Source organism: Mustela putorius, unplaced genomic scaffold, assembly GCF_011764305.1.
Source record: "Mustela putorius furo isolate JIRA1106 unplaced genomic scaffold, ASM1176430v1.1 tig00000129_pilon_pilon_pilon, whole genome shotgun sequence".
Lineage (NCBI taxonomy): Eukaryota > Metazoa > Chordata > Mammalia > Carnivora > Mustelidae > Mustela > Mustela putorius.
Genome location: NW_025421290.1, coordinates 48,153,001 through 48,171,554, shown reverse-complemented (window position 1 = coordinate 48,171,554; position 18,554 = coordinate 48,153,001). Strand labels below are relative to the sequence as shown.

Below are 18,554 nucleotides of genomic sequence, written 5' to 3'. Positions count from 1 at the left end.
ACAGAAACATGGTCTTGCCTCCAACAAAGAGAATATGTTTCTCCTAACACAGAAAGCCCCTGGGCAGTCTTCTCCCAAGATGTCTGGGATTAGCTGCGGGGTTAGCTTCCAGGCTGCATGAGCCCTCGGACTGGCCTCCACACCACTCTCATTTACCAGATGAGCAACTGAGGCCCGAGCGCTCTGGCTGGGTTTCACCATTCATTCATGCAGTCGACACATATTTATTGAGCATCGACTCTGGGTCAGGCCCGGGGGCAGGCTCAGAGACGAATCATACACAGACCTGGCAGCCCACGAGGCACTCACAACCTGGCAGGGCGGCCGGTCACATCAAAGGACACTCACAATACAGTGTGGTCAGTGTGGTGTTAGAGGTAGCACAGGTGACCAAGGGAGCACAGAGTAGGAGGGGCCCCTGGCCCGGCCGGGGGGTGGCAGGGAGGGCTTCCTAGAGGAGGTGACACCTGAAGAGGGTTTTAGGAAGTGAGCAAGAGTTAGGGTATGTGGCAGGGGGAGTGGCCTATGCAAAGAGGTTCGGGGTAGGAGACCGCACATCTGGGCAGCAGCTGGGAATTAGGCAGGGTCCAGTCCAGGAGGGGCGTGGAGTTAGCAGTGGGCAGGAAGCTCTGGGTGGGTGGGGGGGGGGTTGTGAAGCAGGTGGTGGTTAGCAGGGGACCCACTGGGAGCCAGCGTGGAGGGTGCCCCTGAGGAAGGGGGCAGGGGAGCAGGGTGGGTGGCCATGGGGCTGCAGAGGAGCGTGGGTGTGGCACCCTTGCCCGATGAGTCCCATCCACCCCAGGCCCACTCAGCAGGGTGGTGGGGGTGCGGGCTGCCAGCCCCGGGGCCGCAGAGTGCACAGCACGGGGTCCAGCGGCTTGAGCGTGGCCTGCTCCTGCAGCCCGTAGCGCTGCCCGGGCACCAGCCGGAACTCGAGCCTCTGCAGCAGCTTGGCCATGACCACCTTCACCTCCATCTGTGTGCGGAAGTGAGGACGGGCAGGAGGCCCGGGGCATGAGCGTGCAGCAGAGCCTGCAGCCGGCTGGCCCATCCCCCCGCCTCCCCCCACCCAAGGGTCCCAGAGCAGGGCTCGGAAATGCCTCCTGGCCCGGGATGAGACACCAGCCCTGAAACCAGCTTCCGGCAGAAACCCCAGCCCTGGACTCCTACCTGAGCAAACTGCTGCCCGATGCAGGAGCGCGGTCCCAGAGAGAAGGGGAAGTAGGTGAACCTCGGCCTGCAGGGAGAGAGCGGTCAGGAGGTGGCTGCCCAGCCGCAGACCCCCCACCCCAGCGGTGACAAACCCATCCCCCGCGGATGAATGGCTATGCACCACAGCTGGCTTGTGCACGCACTAAAAACATCAACAGCTGGCTCTGTCGGGCTCTGCATCAGCATTTTCTCATTCTAGCCATCTCAGGAGCCTTCCAGAAGAAGTCGTTATTATCCCCAGTTCACAGAAGGAGGAACTAAAGAGCTTGCAATCCGATGGCACTTCTATGTTCGACCAGTCACATATGCAGCTCTGGGCAGGGTCTGGGTCTGGACGCAGGTGGCCTGTCCCCGGACCCTGGCCACCACCCCCAGCCCCAACTGTACTTTCAGGCATTCACCCCCATAGCGAGCTGCAGAGGGAGCCAACAGGATTCCCATTTCTCAGATAGGACCATCAAGGCAGGGGGAGGGACAGTCCCCTGGCGCCAATCACAGTGTTTCCCAGTACAGGGGATGGGTTATGAGCATGGGTTTTGAAACCAGTCTGAGCTGGCCTCAAACCGCAGCTCTGCGGCTCCTGGCTGTGTGCCCTTGTTCAAGTTACCTAACCTCTCTGTGCTGTGATTTCCTCTCCATGAAAGGAGGCAGAGCAGGGAATCGTGACTCCCTCACAGTGATCTGAGAGGCTACATGGGCTCAGGGGTCACTGGCAGTTCAGACCCAAGGTCCCTGGGCCACTCTTCTCGCACATGCACAGCTTGAAGACTTACTTGGGTGCTTTGGGGCTGAAGCGATCAGGGTTGAAAGTCAGTGGGTCCTCAAAGTACGTGTCCATCCGCCCCATGACATAGGTGCTAAACTGAGGGGAGAGGATCCAGCTGTCTCTGGTTCCAAACATGAGCACCCTCACACCTCCCCGACCCACCGGGGCCACCTCGTGGAGGGACCAGGAGCACAGAAGACCCCCCTCCCTCTACTCCACCCACACATGTGGGCCAGTGTGGGACTCCACCAGCATCTGGAAAGTGCCTCAGATGACGGGAGGGGGCAGCCCAGGGTACCAACAAGGGCCAGCTGGCTACAGCATCATCCCATGCTTGGCCCTGTGCTGTGGTGGGACCACAACTAGCCCTGTTTTACAGATAAGAAAACTGAGGCTCAGAGAGAAAATTGCTGACTTGCCTGAAGTCACCTGGCCAAACTGAGATTCAAACTCAGGTCTGCTTCAAGAGCCTCTTTTTCAAGATCTCTGAGAGCCATTATTCAGCACAAGGTTTGCATCTGGGGCTCAGGGGGGGTGCTGGGGAGGGGAGTGAGGCAGAGAACCCGCAGGTCCCCACCACGCTTTCAGTTGTCTCCCTACTGGGGTTAATGTTCCATGCCCCTAACCTCCATGGGCCATATGTGTCCCCCATAACTTGGGCCCTGGGTCCCGACCTCTGCCTCATTACTCCTGCACAAAAGAGCGGCTTGAGCCCACTCTGTGCCCTGGTTCTCTGTGTTGAGCGTCCAAGGCAGGCAGGGTGAAGGGAGAGCCTGGAATGAAGCTCTGAAAAGTGAGGGGGAGCATGAGGTGGAGAGGGGGTCTGAGATCAGCGAAGAGCACCTACTGTGTGCTAGGGATTTGTGCCAGACATGTGACACATGTCACTCTTTGACTCTTCTCAGTAAATTATGACTCAGGCATCATCATCCCCATCTTACAAGGAGGGCACTGAGGCCCAGAGATGACTCAGCCTGCCAGAGAGGGTCTGGGATTGGAGCCGGGGTCTGCCACTCAAGGCCCTCACATCTGTACCCCTGCCCAGCCAGACGTAAGGGGATTCTAAACCACCTCCTGGGTCACAGGCAGGTGGTACTGGTGCAGGGTTGTGCAGAAAAAAAGGAGGGGGCAGATAAACAGAATAAAGAACACATATCGGGAAGCTCTCATACATGCTGGAGAGGGCATAGCAGAGTCCTGGGAAGTCTGGGTGAGGGGGAAGGGGAGAGGGGGCTGCCTAATGAATAGAACCGGAGGCATGTTGCTTTCCTTTATAAATAAAATCAGATCATGTGCTGGGCTGAACTGTGTCCCCCCAAAAATCTTATGTTAAAGTCTTAACCTCAGAATGTGATAGATAGTCTCCTTAAAGAGATACTCACGTTATAATGAGGTCATTAGGGAAGACCCTACTCCTGTCTGGCTCATGTCCTTAGAGGACAGACACACATAGAAGAGGTCTTGGGAGGACCCTGTGGGAAAGTAGCATCTGCGAGCCAAGGAGAGAGGATTCAGGAGAAACCAATCCTACCTCGAACTTGAACCCCCAGCCTCCAGAACTGTGAGAAAGGACATTTCCACTGCTAAGTACCCATCTGTGGTGCTTTGTTCCGGCAGCCCCAGGAGACAGAACCAGATCCCTACCTCACAGCATACACAAAATCAATTCCAGGTAGATAGGAACTTAACTTGCAAAAGAAAAATGTGAAATTGTTAGAAGACATTCTAAGCGACAATGCTGACCTCAGGATGGGGGCTCGGGGCCGGGGGTGGGGGCGGTTCCCTAAGACAAAACAAGAGAAGGCACCACTATAAAATGAAGAACTTCAAATCATTTAAAACGCTTTAGCAAAGAGAAGCCACAAAGCTAAAGACGAAATTTGGAACATACATACCCGACAAAGGATTAACTTAAGAATTTTTAAAGAGAGCTCTGCACAGGGATGAGACAACCCAGAAGAAGAAAAGGAGCACAGGGCTGCAAGCCTCACAGTAAGGAACCAGGAAAGTGCAAATCAAGACCTCAGGGAAGTACCTTTCTTGCACTTATTCCATTGGGAAAAAAAAAAAAAAAGGCAGCTGGACCATACTAGGTGCTGGGGAGGATAAGGAACCACATCTATGGGCATCTGGGTTGGCCCAGGTGCTCTGGAAAACACTTTGGCACTAGTTTACCAAGCTGACCATTTAGATATCCCACATCCCAGCCCTCCCATCCCTGTCTGCCCCACCCACTGGTCATGCTGGCAAGAATGGTCACCAGCAGTGCTCAGGAGAGCAGGATGCCCCCTGACCCAGAATCGAGAATGGGGTGCTGGTCTACACACAGCAGAATATGATACAGCAGGGAACTGAGGGCCTGCAGTCACAAAGCAATCCTGGGAGATACAGAAAGTCAACCACTTTCTGAAAGGTAGGACGTGCAGAGAAGTAAATCCAAAGTGAGGGGAAGATAGACCACGGGGGGAGGGGCTGGCTCCCGGGATGCAGTGGGCAAAGGAGCACAAAATCAGAACTTTTAGAAGTCTGCTCCACTGAGGGACATCACTCCAGTGGCTAGGCGAGGGTGAGCCCTTGCAGGGAGTGTGGTCTCAAGTCCTCCGGGGTCACAGAAGGATCAGGGCTGTTTGAGTATGGCAGAACTCCCAGGTAGCAGAGCAGGGAAGCCAGCTACAGAGACAAAGCTGAGGAATGAGCTCTCAGCTCGTGGTTGCCTTAAACCATGATCCATGGCATAGTCAGGCCACTGTTCTTTGAGCAGGGACCCCACAAGTGGCACATCTGGGAGACTCACCTTCCTCCTCTGGAGGCAGGAATCTGCTGGGTTTGGAGACTCCAAACGGGGCTGTGTGCCAGAGACTGAAATGTTTGGTCTCAGGCCAGGTGAGCCCAGAGCATGGCTGGAGACCAGGGAGATGGGAGTGATTGACCCCTTTCCTCTGAGGGCGCACTGAGGTGTGGTGGCCCCAGCTCTTGGCTCCTCCAGCTGGAGAATGGGAGGCCTCAATCTTCATTGCTGTCCTCCAGAGCTCTATGGAAAGCTTTCAGGGAACAAAAGCTCCCAAGAGCGAAACCAAGAAGATCACTTTGCCTGGCCCCTGGCAAGGGCAGTGCGATTCTGCCTCGGGCAAAGACATTTGAGAATCACTGCAACTCAGAAGATTAGCAAGAATATCCAGCCAAGACCAAGGTCATCGATCAGCGAGAACTGTGAAACTCCACAGCTCAGGGAAAGCAGCACATAGAATTCATGGCATTTCCCCCCATGATCCTTTAATCTTTCAAAGTTAAATTAAAATTTTTTAATTTTATTTTTTTCTTATTCTGATTTTTTTAACTTTTCCTCTTTTAACATTTTTTAACTAGTTTATCTTAACACTACCTTTCTAAAAAAAATATTTTATGCCTTCATTATTATAGTCATATTTTATCCTTTATTGTATTTAACCTTATTTTTTTTATACATATAGGGTTATTTTTTCCTAAAAAATTTTGGGATAAGATTTCTTCTAAAAGATCAAAATATACTCTAAATCTAGCACATGGCTTTATTCGAGTCTCCAGCCTGTGTACATTCTCTTCCCCTTTTTTAATCTTCTTTCTTTTTCCAACCAACTTATCTTATCAATTATTTTTTTAGAATTTTTTTAAAATTTTCATCTTTACAGTCATATTCCATCCCTTCATTGTGTTTACCCTTATTTTTGTACATATATAACTTTTTCTTTCTTTAAAATTTTGGGAGGTAGTTTCTTCTAAGAGATCAAAATACGCCCAAAATCAAGAGGGTGGCTCTGTTTTATTCACCAGTTTAATATGTGTGTGTGTGTGTGTGTGTGTGTGTGTGTGTGTATAAATTTCTTTTTATCCCCTTTCTTCTCCCCCCAGTTTAGGGTCTCCTCTGATTTGGTTAGTGTACATTTTCTGGGGTCTTTGCCACCCTTTCAGTATTTTATTCTCTCATTCATATATTCTTATCTGGATAAAATGACAAGGCAGAAAACTCACCACCAAAAAAAAAAAAAAAAGAAGAAGAAGAACAAGAAGAACAAGAGGCAGTACCAAAGGTTAGGGATCTAATCAATACAGACATTGGTAATATGTCAAATCTAGAGTTCAGAATGATGATTCTCAAGGTGCTAGCTGGGCTCGAAAAAGGCATGGGGGATATTAGAGAAACCCTGTCTGGAGAAATAAAATCTCTTTCTGGGAGTAAAAGAACTAAAATCTAACCAAGCTGAAATCAAAAAAGGAATTAATGAGGCGCAATAAAAAAGGAGGCTCTTACTGCTAGGATAAATGATGCAGAAGAATTAGTGATATAGAAGACCAAATGATGGTGAATAAAGAAGCTGAGCAAAAGAGAGACAACCAACTACTGGGCCAGAAGAGGAGAATTCTAGAGATAAGTGATACCATAAGACGAAACAAATTTAGAATAATTGGGATTCCAGAAGAAGAAGAAAGAGAGAGAGGGGTAGAAAGTATATTGGAGCAAATTATAATAGAGAATTTCCCTAATATGACAAAGGGAACAAGCATCAAAATCCAGGAGGCATAGAGACCCCCCTCAAAATCAATAAGAATAGGTCCACACCCCATCATCTAATAGTAAAACTTACTAGTCTTAGTGACAAAGAGAAAATTCTGAAAGCAGCTCGGGACAATATGTCTGTAACATGCAATGGTAGAAATATTAGATTGGCAGCACACTTATCCACAGAGACCTGGCAGGCTTCAAGGACCGACACGATATATTCAGAGCACTAAATGAGAAAAATATGCAGCCAAGAATACTATATACAGCTAGGCTATCATTGAAAATAAAAGAGATAAAAAGCTCCCAGGACAAAGCAAAAATAAAGAATTTGGAAACACCAAACCAGCCCTACAGGAATTATTGAAAAGGTCCTCTAAGCAAAGAAAGAGCCTTAAAGAAGAAGACAAGAAAGGAACAAAGACAATATACGGTAACGGTCACCTTACAGGCAATACAATGGCACTGAATTCATATCTTTCAATAGTTACCCTGAATGTAAATGGGTTAAATGCCCCAATCAAAAGTCATAGGGTATCAGAATGGATTTAAAAAAAAAAACCATCAATATGCTATCTACAAAAAACTCATTTTAGATCCAAAGACATCTCCAGATTTAAAGTGAGGGGGTGGGAAACAATTTACCATGCTAAGGTACATCCAAATAAAGCTGGGGTGGCTATCCTTATATCAGATAAATTATATTTTAAGGCAAAGACTATAATAAGAGATGAGGAAGGACACTATATCATACTCAAAGGGCCTGTCCAACAAGAAGCTCTAACAATCTTAAATATCTATGCCTCTAACATAGGAGCAACCAACTATATAAACCAATTAATAACAAAATCAAAGAAACACATTGACAATAATACAATAATAGTAGGGAAACTTAACACCACCCCTCACTGAAATGGACACATCATCCAAGCAAAAGATCAACAAGGAAACAAAGGCCTTAAATGAAACACAGGACCAGATGGACATCACAGATATATTCAGAACATTTCATCCCAAAGTAACAGAATACACATTCTTCTCTAATGCACACGGAACATTTGCCAGAATAGATCACATCCTGGGTCACAAATCAGGTCTCAAGCAATACCAAAAGATTGGGATCATTCCCTGCATATTTTCAGACCACAATGCTCTGAAGCTAGAACTCAACCACAAGAGGAAAGTTGGAAAGAACTCAAATACATGGAGGCTACAGAGCATCCTAATAAGAATGAATGGGTCAACCAGGAAATTAAAGAAGAATTGAAAAAATTCATGGAAACAAATGATAATGAAAACACAACAGTTCAAAATCTGTGGGACACAGGTGGTCCTGAAAGGAAAGTATATAGCCATACAAGCCTTTCTCAAGAAACAAGAAAGGTCTCTAGCCCTAAACCTAAAGGAGCTGGAGGAAGAACAGCAAAGAAAGCCTAAACCCAGCAGGAGAAGAGAAACCATAAAGATCAGAGCAGAAATCAATGAAATAGAAACCAAAAGAACAGTAGAACAAATAAATGAAACTAGGAGCTGGTTCTTTGAAAGAATTAATAAGATTGGTAACCCCCTGGCCAGACTTATCAAAAAGAAAAGAGAAAGGACCCAAACTAATAAAATCATGAATGAAAGAGGAGAGATCACAACCAACACCAAAGAAATACAAAGAATTATAAGAACATATTATGAGCAACACTATGCCAGCAAATTAGACAATCTGGAAGAAATGGATGCATTCCTAGAGACCTGTAAACTACCAAAACTGAACCAGGAAGAAATAGAAAACCTGAACAGACCCATAACCAGTAAGGAGATTGAAGCAGTCATCAAAAATCTCCCAAAAACAAGAGCCCAGGGCCAGACATCTTCCCAGGGAATATTACCAAACATTTAAAAAAGAACTAATACCTATTCTCCTGAAACTGTTCCAAAAAATAGAAATGGAAAAAAAAACTTCCAAACTCATTTAATGAGGCCAGCATTACCTTGATCCCAAAACCAGACAAAGACCCCATCAAAAAGGAGAATTACAGACCAATATCCTTGATGACCACAGATGCAAAAATTCTCACAAAAATACTAACCAATAGGATCCAACAGTATGTTGAAAGGATTATTCACCACAACCAAGTGGGATTTATTCCTGGGCTGCAACGTTAGTTCAACACATGCAAATCAATCAATGTGATACAATACATTAATAAGAGAAAGAACAAGAACCATATGTTACACCCAATAGATGCTGAAAAAGCATTTGACAAAGTATAGCATCCTTTCTTGATCAAAACTCTTCAAAGTGTAGGGATAGAGGGTATATACCTCAATATCATCAGAGCCATCTATGAAAGACCCGCAGCCAATATCATTCTCAATGGGGATAAACTGAGAGCTTTTCTCCTAAGATCAGGAACACAGCAGGGCTGTCCACTATCACCACTGCTATTCAACATAGTACTAGAAGTTCTAGCCTCAGCAATCAGACAACAAAAAGAAATTAAAGGCATCCGAATCAGCAAAGAAGAAGTCAAACTCTCACTCTTTGCAAATGATATGATACTTTATGTGGAAAACCCAAAAGATTCCACTCCAAAACTGCTAGAACTTATACTGGAATTCAGTAAAGTGTCAGGATATAAAATCAATGCACTAAAATAAGTTGCATTTCTATACATCAACAACAAGACAGAAGAAAGAAAAATTAAGGAGTCAATCCCATTTACAGTTGCACCCAAAACCATAAGATACCTAGGAATAAACCTAACCAAAGAGGCAAAGAATCTGTACTCAGAAAACTATAAAGTATTCATGAAAGAAATTGAGGAAGACACAAAGAAATGGAAAAATGTTCCATGCCCATGGATTGGAAGAACAAACATTGTGAAAATGCCCATGCTACCTAAAGCAATCTACACATTTAATGCAATCCCTATCAAAATACCATCAATTCTTTTTCAAAGAAATGGAACAAATAATCCTAAAATTTATATGGAACCAGAAAAGACCATGAATAGCCAGAATAATGTTGAAAAAGAAAGCCAGAGTTGGTGGCATCACAATTCCAGACTTCAAGCTCTATTACAAAGCAAATATCATTCTCATCAGCATCAAGACAGTATGGTACTGACCCAAAAACAGACACATAGATCAACGGAACAGAATAGAGAGCCCAGAAATAGACCTTCAACTTTGTGGTCAACTAATCTTTGACAAAACAGGAAAGAATGTCCAGTGGAAAAAAGACAGTCTCTTCAACAAATGGTGTTGGGAAAATTGGACAGCCACATGCAGAAGAATGAAACTGGACCATTTCCTTACACCACACACAAAAATAGACTCAAAATGGAAGAAAGACCTCAATGTGAGAAAGGAATCCATCAAAATCCTTGAGGAGAACACAGGCAGCAACCCCTTCGACCTCAGCTGTAGCAACTTCTTCCTAGAGACATCGCCAAAGGCAAGGGAAGCAAGGGCAAAAATGAACTATTGGGATTTCATCAAGATCAAAAGCTTTTGCACAGCAAAGGAAACAGTCCACAAAACCAAAAGACAGCTAACAGAGAGGGAGAAAATATTTGCAAATGACATATCAGATAAAAGGCTAGTATCCAAAATATATAAAGAATTTATCAAATTCAACACCCAAAGAACAAATAATCCAATCAAGAAATGGGCAGAGGATATGAACAGACAGTGCTGCAAAGCAGATGTCCAGATGGCCAACAGACACATGAAAAAATTCTCAACATCATTCAGCATCAGGGAAATACAAATCAAAACCACAATGAGATACCACCTCACACCAGTCAGAATGGCTAAAATTAACAAGTCAGGAAACGACAGATGCTGGCGAGGATGCAGAGAAAGGGAAACCCTCCTACACTGTTGGCGGGAACGCAAGCTGTTGCAGCCACTCTGGAAAACAGCAGGGAGGTTCCTCAAATAGTTGAAAATAGAGCTACCCTATGACCCAGCAATCGTACTACTGGGTATTTACCCTAAAGATACAAACGTAGTGATCTGAAGGGGCACATGTACCCGAATGTTTATAGCAGCAATGTCCACAATAGCCAAACTATGGAAAGAACCTAGATGTCCATCAACAGATGAATGGATAAAGATATGGCGTATATACACAATGGAATACTATGCAGCCATCAAAAGAAATGAAATCTTGCCATTTGCCACAACATGGATGGAACTAGAGGGTATCATGCTAAGCGAAATAAGTCAATCGGAGAAAGACAATTATCACATGATCTCCCTGATATGAGGAATTTGAGAGGCAGAGTGGGGGGTTTGGGAGGTAGGGAAGGAAAAAATGAAACAAGATGGGATTGGGAGGGAGAGAAACCATAAGAGACTCTTAATCTCACAAAACAAACTGAGGGTTGCTGGGGGGAAGGGGGTAGGGAGAGGGGGGTTGCATTATGGACATTGGGGAGGGTGTGTGCTCTGGTGAGTGCTGTGAGATGTGTAAGCCTGACGATTCACAGACCTGTACCCCTGGGGCTAATAATACATTATACATTAATAAAAATAATTAATAAATAAATTTAAAAATAAATAAAGGCAAAATGCTGTAACTGAAAAAAAAAAAAGATTTTTCTCTCCCTCTGCCTCTGCCCCTCCCTGCCCCTCCAGTCACACTCTCGTGCTTGCTCTTTAAAGAACAAAAACCAAAAACAAACAAGTAAAGGAGAGGAGGCGGGAAGTCACCTCCACGGGAGAAGGGGTGGTGGAGGAGAGAGAGAAGGAACTGGACAGCCCGGGGTCAGCTGTGAAACTGGGCACATCTTGTATCTGTCCCTGGCCGGCTATGTGACCTCAGGAAAGTGACCTAAGCTCTCTAAGCCTCAGTGTCCTCAGATGTAAACAAGGTGCCTCCCTTCCAGAATCATCCACTGTAACTTTACACTGGACTGTGTGAAAGGGAAGAGAGACCTCACATGGCTATAGTGCAGCTTGAATGAGAACCCCCAGTGGTGACAATGGGGCCACGGATATCCCGACCTCAGGGCTGGGGGCAGGCAGGAAGGGCCCCCACACACCAGGAGCGGAGTGTTGCCAGGTACTCTGACCCCGTCAATCAAGGTCTCCTCCTCCAGCAGGCGAAAGGTGCCCCATGCTGGCGGGTACAGCCTCAGGGACTCTTTGAGAACCTACAGAAGCCACACGGGGAGACAAGGAGAGAAGTCAGGAGTCCCCCAGATCGCGCTAGTGGCGTGCCCCGGACCCACCTTTGCTCCCACTCCCAGGGCTGAATATGCACCCATGTCTAGGACTGGGTCCCAGACCCCTGCAAAGTTAGCCTCAGCTTCTTGTCCAACCCTTCTTGTCACAGGAGAAACTGACACCCAAAAGGAGAAGGGAGTTGGGCAGAACCCCTGTGGCGGAGCCTAGACCAGGACCCAGGCCTTCTCTCTGAACCAGGGCACCACCATCCCAGAGGGGCCCCCCCTGAGCTCAAGCCAGGCCTCCGGCTGTGCTCTGTTGGGGTGGGGAGGAGGCCGCTGAGTCTGGCCCCTGGAGGCCGGCTTGAGGCTCCTGGAAGTGCCCAGCCCAGCTGGGAAGTGCAAACAGCGTCATTCCATCAAGGGCTGCTTCCCCACCGAGGCTGCGCACTGGAGTCACCTGCGAGGCCTTTACAAAGGCTGCGGCCCCTCCTGACCCACCTTAGCCTGCCCCAGTGACTCTGATGTCATTGATCCGTGGCAGCTCTGGTCATGGGAATTTTTTTTTTAAATCTCCTGGGACATTCTCACGTGCAGTGAAGTTAGAGAAAGGGTTCCAGGTGCAGAAGGCCTGGCTTGATGAACCACCCCCAAGTGCCCAGAAGCTTCTCTCCCACCCCCACACCTAGGACAGAAGGCCTGGCTTGATGAACCACCCCCAAATGCCCAGAAGCTTCTCTCCCGCCCCCACACCTGGGACAGGTACTGCAGTCTCCCCAGGTCGTCACAGTCAAGGTGCCTCTTAGAACCGATGACCTCATCCACCTCCGCCTGCAGCCTGTTGGGGCAGATGAAGACAAGCTCGTCCCCAAGGAGAGGTTCCCCCCACCGCCTAGTTTTAGGAAGGGGGGATGGAGGGGAGCAAGAAGTGAGCCTCCTGGGACAGCCCATCGCGTGCACGCACACACATATACACGCACGCACAGTCCGCCCCTTTGTTGAAGACATCCAGGAACTGCCGTGTCCCAACCGAGATGCCTGAGCAGTTGGCAGCTGTGTTCAGGGCCTGTACAAATTCCCCCTTCGTGCTTGCTGCTTGGAACTGGTGGCAGAAAATAAACGCACCACGGATCCAGCTCTCTGCACCAAGCAGCCTGTCTCAGCCTGGCTCGTAGCAGCCGACAGCTGGAAACAGAATGAGCAGTGCAGGGATGCTGGCTGAGTAATGACGGGGACCGTTAGAAGAATATGCAGCACCAAGAGTGGGTTTGGACCACGTCACACCCACGAGGAAGGCAGAAAAGAACAAGAGTTAGCAAGGATGTGGAGAAATCAGAACCCTTGTGCACTGTCCGTAGGAATGGAACCCGCTGCAGGTGTATATGGAAAATAGGATGGCGGTTCCTCCAAACGGGAAATGTAGAATTACCATATGCTCCAGCAGTGCCATTCTGGGTGTGTGTGCCCCCACATAGAAAGTAGGGGCTCGTAGATACTTGTACACCCAAGTTCATGGCTGCATTAGTCACAGTAGCCGAAGGGCGGAAGCAACCCCAGTGTCCGTCACCAGATGAATAGACCAGCAAAATGTGGTCTGTCCATGGGGTGCCTGGGCAGCTCAGTCACCCAAGCATCTGCCTCCAGCTCAGGTCTTGATCCCAGGGTCCCCGGCTCGAATCCCATGTCCTGCTCCCTGCTCAGTGAGGAGTCTGCTTCTCCCTTCCTTCTGTCCCTCCCCCTGCTCCTTCACTCTCAAATAAAAAAGTCTTTTTACAAAATGTGGTCTATTACAATGTAATATTATTCAGTCTTAAAAGAGAGGGAAGTTCTGACACCTGCTAAAACAAAGGCGGACCTTGAAGACATTATCCTAAGTGAGATAAGCCAGACAAAAACGTCCGTTACTGTGTGATTCCTGTATGAGGTCCCCAGAGGAGTTAAATTCACAGAAACAGAGAGTAGAATGGGGCCACGGGCTGAGGGCATTGGGAAGCTAGTGTTTACTGGAGACGGTGTCAGTTGCAACGATGAGAAAGTTCTGGAAATGGTTGTGATAATTGCACAGTAATGGGAATGTGCTTAATGCCGCTGAACTATGCCCTTAAAAAATTACAATGCCCAGTTTTATGCATGTATGTGTGTGTTTGTTTATATCCACAATATAAAAGAGCGGATTTGGGAGAAGAGTTTATAATAAATAACGTGGGGCGATGCGATAAAACACATGGTGAAATTCAGTAGCTAGTTGTGAGCTGCCTCCAGGGGGCAGGGCACTGTGGGTAGAATAATAATAATACTGGTAATTGTTATTATTATTATTAGTAGTAGTAGTATAACTTTTCTGCTTTCTCCAAATTTTTATAAAGAGCATATTTATGTTCTTTTTTTATGTATCTGTATTTACGTATCTGTATTACAGATACAGTTAAAACCCTAACCAACCACTTTATCCTTCACATCTGCCCTTGGACACTGCCCATTAATAACTGTAATCAAGGCTTTCCCCACCTCCAGGGCTCCCACCCCCAAGCCTATCAGGGTTTTCAGAGTGCTTTCACATTGGTGCAGTTGGTTTGCGCAACCGTTTGCATTTAAGGAAACCAATGGCCCAGCTCAAAGGCCATCTCCAGGCACCCTCCATTGTCTTGCAAGTTGAATATAAGCCCTTCCTCAGTGCTGAGTTGGGAATTCTGTTCAGTTCTCAGTGCCAGCCCCTGGCCAGGCACTGAGCATGGTGTGGAGAGGGAAAGAACCATGATCCCTGATTTTTTGGAGCTTTAATTTCATGACTGAAATAGACTCAAAGCAAACCGGCCCAGGAGAAAAAGGCATTCATGAGCTGGAAGGAAGCTAGGAGGGGAAACATAGAACGACTACTTTAGGGGTGTGAGAAGGCTTCTGTGGGGCTGGACAGGGAGTTCTCTAAGAGAAAAGCAAGGAGAGGAGCTTCCAGAAGAGGGACTGGCATGTGCAAAGGCCCTGGGGTAAAGAGAAGCAGGACACACTGGAGGAGGCTCCGTGGTGGGAGGCTGGAACTGTCTGTCTTCTAGGAACAAGACATCAGTGAATCCCTTCACCAGCTTCAAGGGGAGCCACTACCTGACCCCCAAATCTCCCCATTCCATACCTTGCCAGGATTTCAGGCTGGCGGGACAGCTCCATCACCGTGAATGCCAAGTGATTGGCAGACGTCTCATGGCCTGTAGGAATGGAGAGGGGCAGTTCCACACGGGGCGACCCGGCTGCTGCTGGCCCGGCCCACCCGCCTCTGAGACCCTGAGCATGTGGTGGCAGTTCAGGTCCTCACATCTGCCCCCTGCATCTGCGCTGCACGTACAGATAGGAAGGAGAGAGGCTGCCCACCCGCAGATCCCCTGCGCTCGCCAGAGTAAGTCCAATAAACGGCATCTGCTCCCAGGCATCTGGTTTTTACACCCTAAAAGCTCCCTCTGGGGCACCTGGGTGGTTCAGTAGGTTAAGCATCTGCCTTTGGCTCAGGTCATGATCCCAGAGTCCTGGGATCAAGCCCCATGTTGGGCTCTCTGCTCAGTGGGCAGCCTGCTTCCTTCTCTCCCTCCACTGCTCCCCCTGCTCATGCTTTCTCTCTCTCTCTCCGGGTCTCAAATAAATAAAATCCTTAAAAAAAAATTTGATGAGCAAAGGAATGAAGTTGCCGGGCACATCTTTTTATGCTGGTCTGAGGAAGGCCTCCCCACAAATCCTGAGTGGGGCGGAGCCTTGAGCTCACATGGCCAAGCTCTCCTGCCAATAGGCAGCTTCACAGGGTGCCCGGGTGCTCAGTTGTTAAGCATCTGCCTTCAGCTCAGGTCATGATCCCGGGGTCCCAGGCTCGAGCCGCCCCACATCAGGTTCCCTGCTCAGTGGGGAGCCTGCTTCTCCCTCTCCCTCTCCCACTGCTTGTGTTCTGTGTTCCCTCTCTCATTGCATCTCTCTGTCAAAAAAAAAAAAAAAAAGGCAGCTTTATGACCCCTCATGGTGGCCAGCTCTATCACCAGGTCAGCAGCCACCAAGAAGGCCTCCCGGACCTCCCCGAGCAGAGAGAGGACTTCTGCTCCCCTATCCCAGCCCCTCACTTCTGCATCTGAACTCTGCACAGACAGCCTGAAAAATCACCCCAAGTCAGGGTTTAGGGGATGCCTGGTTCCCACCATTCCTGCAAAGTCCTGAGCCTTTGGCCACCCCTGGAGGTACAGACCAGCAATGAAGAAGGTGACGAAGTTGTCCAGCAGGATTTCATCGTCCTGGGCCCCCTCTTCAGCTGAAAGACAAGGAGGGTCTCAGGGCCCGGCCGCCGACACCCGCTGCACGCACACCCCTCCCTCCCTCTCCCTGCAGCTGAGCAAGGAAGCAAACGTCCTTCTCCCCGAAAGTCAGAGAGAGACACTGGGAGTCAAGTGTGATCAGCCACCGTGATGGGGGCTCCCCTGCCGCCCGGCCCTCTCCAGGCCCATGCGGGAGCCCTCGAACCTTTGAGGATCTGCGTGAGGATGTCGGCAGGTACTTCCTCCCCCCTCTTCAGGGCCTCCCGGCGGCGCTGGACCCAGTCCTTGCCAACCTGGCGCAGAAAGCGAATGCTCTCCCGGGTCTCGCGGAGCTGCTTCCACTTCCCTGGCATAAACTGAACAGGGGCTCCCACTCAGGACGCCAACCAGGCACACGCGTCCACCTCTCCCGCTCCCCCAACTCTGCAACAGCTTTAGAAACCCACTGCGGCCCTGGCAACCTGGGAGGTGAGAAGATTGTGCGAAAATCCTAGCAAAGAGGAAGCCTCCAAGGAGACTTGACCAACATGGCAGGCTGGGCCCAAGCATCGGCTTCCCCTTCCTGTACCAAATCCCTAGATATGATGGGAAAGATGCCTGGAAAATAAGAAGGGATGCCTGAGGATGGAGGCAGCTAGGACTGCGAGGAAGGAGGAAGCCACAGCCAGAGGGGAGTAGGTAGAATCAACAGCAGAAAAGATGGGGTGGCATCAGGGGACCCCCAGCTCAGAGGCTGAAGTCCCAGGGAACAGGAAGAGGCCCTGGGCATCTGTCTGAGGATCAACTCAAGTACCACCTTTCTCCTTCTTCCTCTTTCATGCCTGGAACAAGGCAGTGATAGCTGGAGCTGCAGCAGCCATCTTATAACAATGAGCTGATGTGCTGGAGACAGCAGAACGGAAAGACAAAACATTCCAAGACCATCAGACACTGTGTCGCTATCACAGCCATCCTCCATGGTCTGTTTCAGGATGATTTTACATGAGAGAAAGATGAACTCCTAATTTACTTAAGTCACTTTGCTTTTGATTCTCTATGTTAGAAGATGTATGCAAATCCTAACAGATTCACCTCGCTCATACCAGTGCTCAAAACCCATTCTGGAAAAAGGTCACTGGAGGAGGTAAACGTCCAGCAAACTAGGACGCCAGTTCTGGTGGCTGGTCACCGGAGGGGGGTGCAGGCAGTACCTTCGCCAGAGTGTTTCGAGATGCAGAAATCCCCTCCAGGATCAGTTTCACCTTCAGGGACAGAGGCTTCTGGGCACCCAGCAGCATGCCTGTCTCCATCCCAAAAGCTGCCTGGGGGAGAGAGATGGGCGAGGTCATCCCTGGGTTGGTGGGAAGACTTGAAAACCCAGCGCAGAACCTGGCACTGCTCAGCTAGAGAGACCCAGGCCCCAGGGCTAAGGGTTTACGTGCGTCATGTCATCAACTCCTTACGATGACCCATAATGATTCCAACCCCCCGGAAGGCAGTGAGGACCACATGGCACACAGGAGCCACTCCACAAACTTGGTTTCCCTCCCTGACGAGATGCGTTTCCCCAGAAATGCAGGCTTCCTTGGTGTCCCTTCTATACCCAGCCTCCCAGTGAATTACTGAGTGACAATGACCCTTCCGTCACTATCTGCGTGCCCTCCAGCTGCCTGAGCTGCCCTTACCTGGGCGGGGGGAGTTATTGGGCCACTGCTGAGCCTACCAGGGTGCAGAGCCAAGCCAGACCCAGGGTAGGCACTTAAGGGGAGGTAGGCTCTGGGCTGGGAGGCAGGCAGACGTGAGAGCCAGTCCAGCTTCTGCCACTGACCCGACAGAGGCCAGTCCCCACACCTCTCAGGGTCCACTCGCAGAGAATGAGTTCGCAGGTGTGGTCTCGTGAGAGCGCATGTTGAATATTCAAGGAGGTACGAAGCTCCCCACCCAGAGCAGGGGCTGACCAGTAGAGGAGGAGGAGGGGGGGGCGCCAGGAAAGGGAAGAGGGAGAGAAGAGCAGCCCCTGACCATGTCGGACCCCGCTCCCATGGCCCACCAGCCTCCCATCACCTTGGCCAGGATGTCCATGGTGGTGCAGGTCAGCATATCCTGCATGGACACTGGGGTCTGCCCATCAGCCTTGGCCTCCAGAATCTCCACCAGCTGCTCAGCTTTCTCGTTGAATGTTTCCATCAAGCTGACCAAGGAGCTGGGGGAACAGCATCGTTGAAGGAGCCAAGAAATTGGAAACAACTCAACTATGTCTATTGACTGAATGGATAAGCACAATGTGGTATGTCCAATACAATGGAATTCCAATTGATAATAAAAAAGGGAAATTCTGGGGCACCTGGGTGGCTCAGTTGGTTGAGTGACTGCCTTTGGTTTGGGTCATGGTCCTGGGGTCCTGGGATCAGGTCCCTCATTGGGCTCCCTGTTCTGTGGGGAACATGCTTCTCCCTCTGCCTGCCACTCCCCCTGCTTGTGCTTGCTCTCTCTCTCTCCATCAAATAAATAAAATCTTTAAAAAAGGGGGGGGGATTCTGAATCATGCTTGGGCATGGATGAACTTCCAAAATCTTATGCTAAGTGAAAGAAGCCAAAAGAAATGTTGT

The 18,554-nt window shown here is 49.0% G+C and overlaps 1 protein-coding gene across 1 annotated transcript in view; it reads right to left on the bottom strand.

The window, feature by feature from the left end:
- Positions 1–208: 208 nt before the first annotated feature.
- The window catches only part of LOC101688078 (cholesterol 24-hydroxylase), a 32,495-nt gene continuing 14,149 nt past the window's right edge, over positions 209–18,554 (bottom strand). Inside the window, exons 6-15 of the mRNA XM_004754715.3 lie at positions 18,010–18,148; positions 17,157–17,267; positions 16,172–16,322; positions 15,900–15,962; positions 14,811–14,883; positions 12,437–12,521; positions 11,561–11,671; positions 1,986–2,074; positions 1,171–1,237; positions 209–976 (exon numbers count right to left, since the gene is read on the bottom strand). Coding sequence (XP_004754772.1) covers positions 809–976; positions 1,171–1,237; positions 1,986–2,074; positions 11,561–11,671; positions 12,437–12,521; positions 14,811–14,883; positions 15,900–15,962; positions 16,172–16,322; positions 17,157–17,267; positions 18,010–18,148 — 1,057 coding nt within the window. The 3' untranslated portion in view covers positions 209–808. The remainder of the gene's footprint in view (positions 977–1,170; positions 1,238–1,985; positions 2,075–11,560; positions 11,672–12,436; positions 12,522–14,810; positions 14,884–15,899; positions 15,963–16,171; positions 16,323–17,156; positions 17,268–18,009; positions 18,149–18,554) is intronic.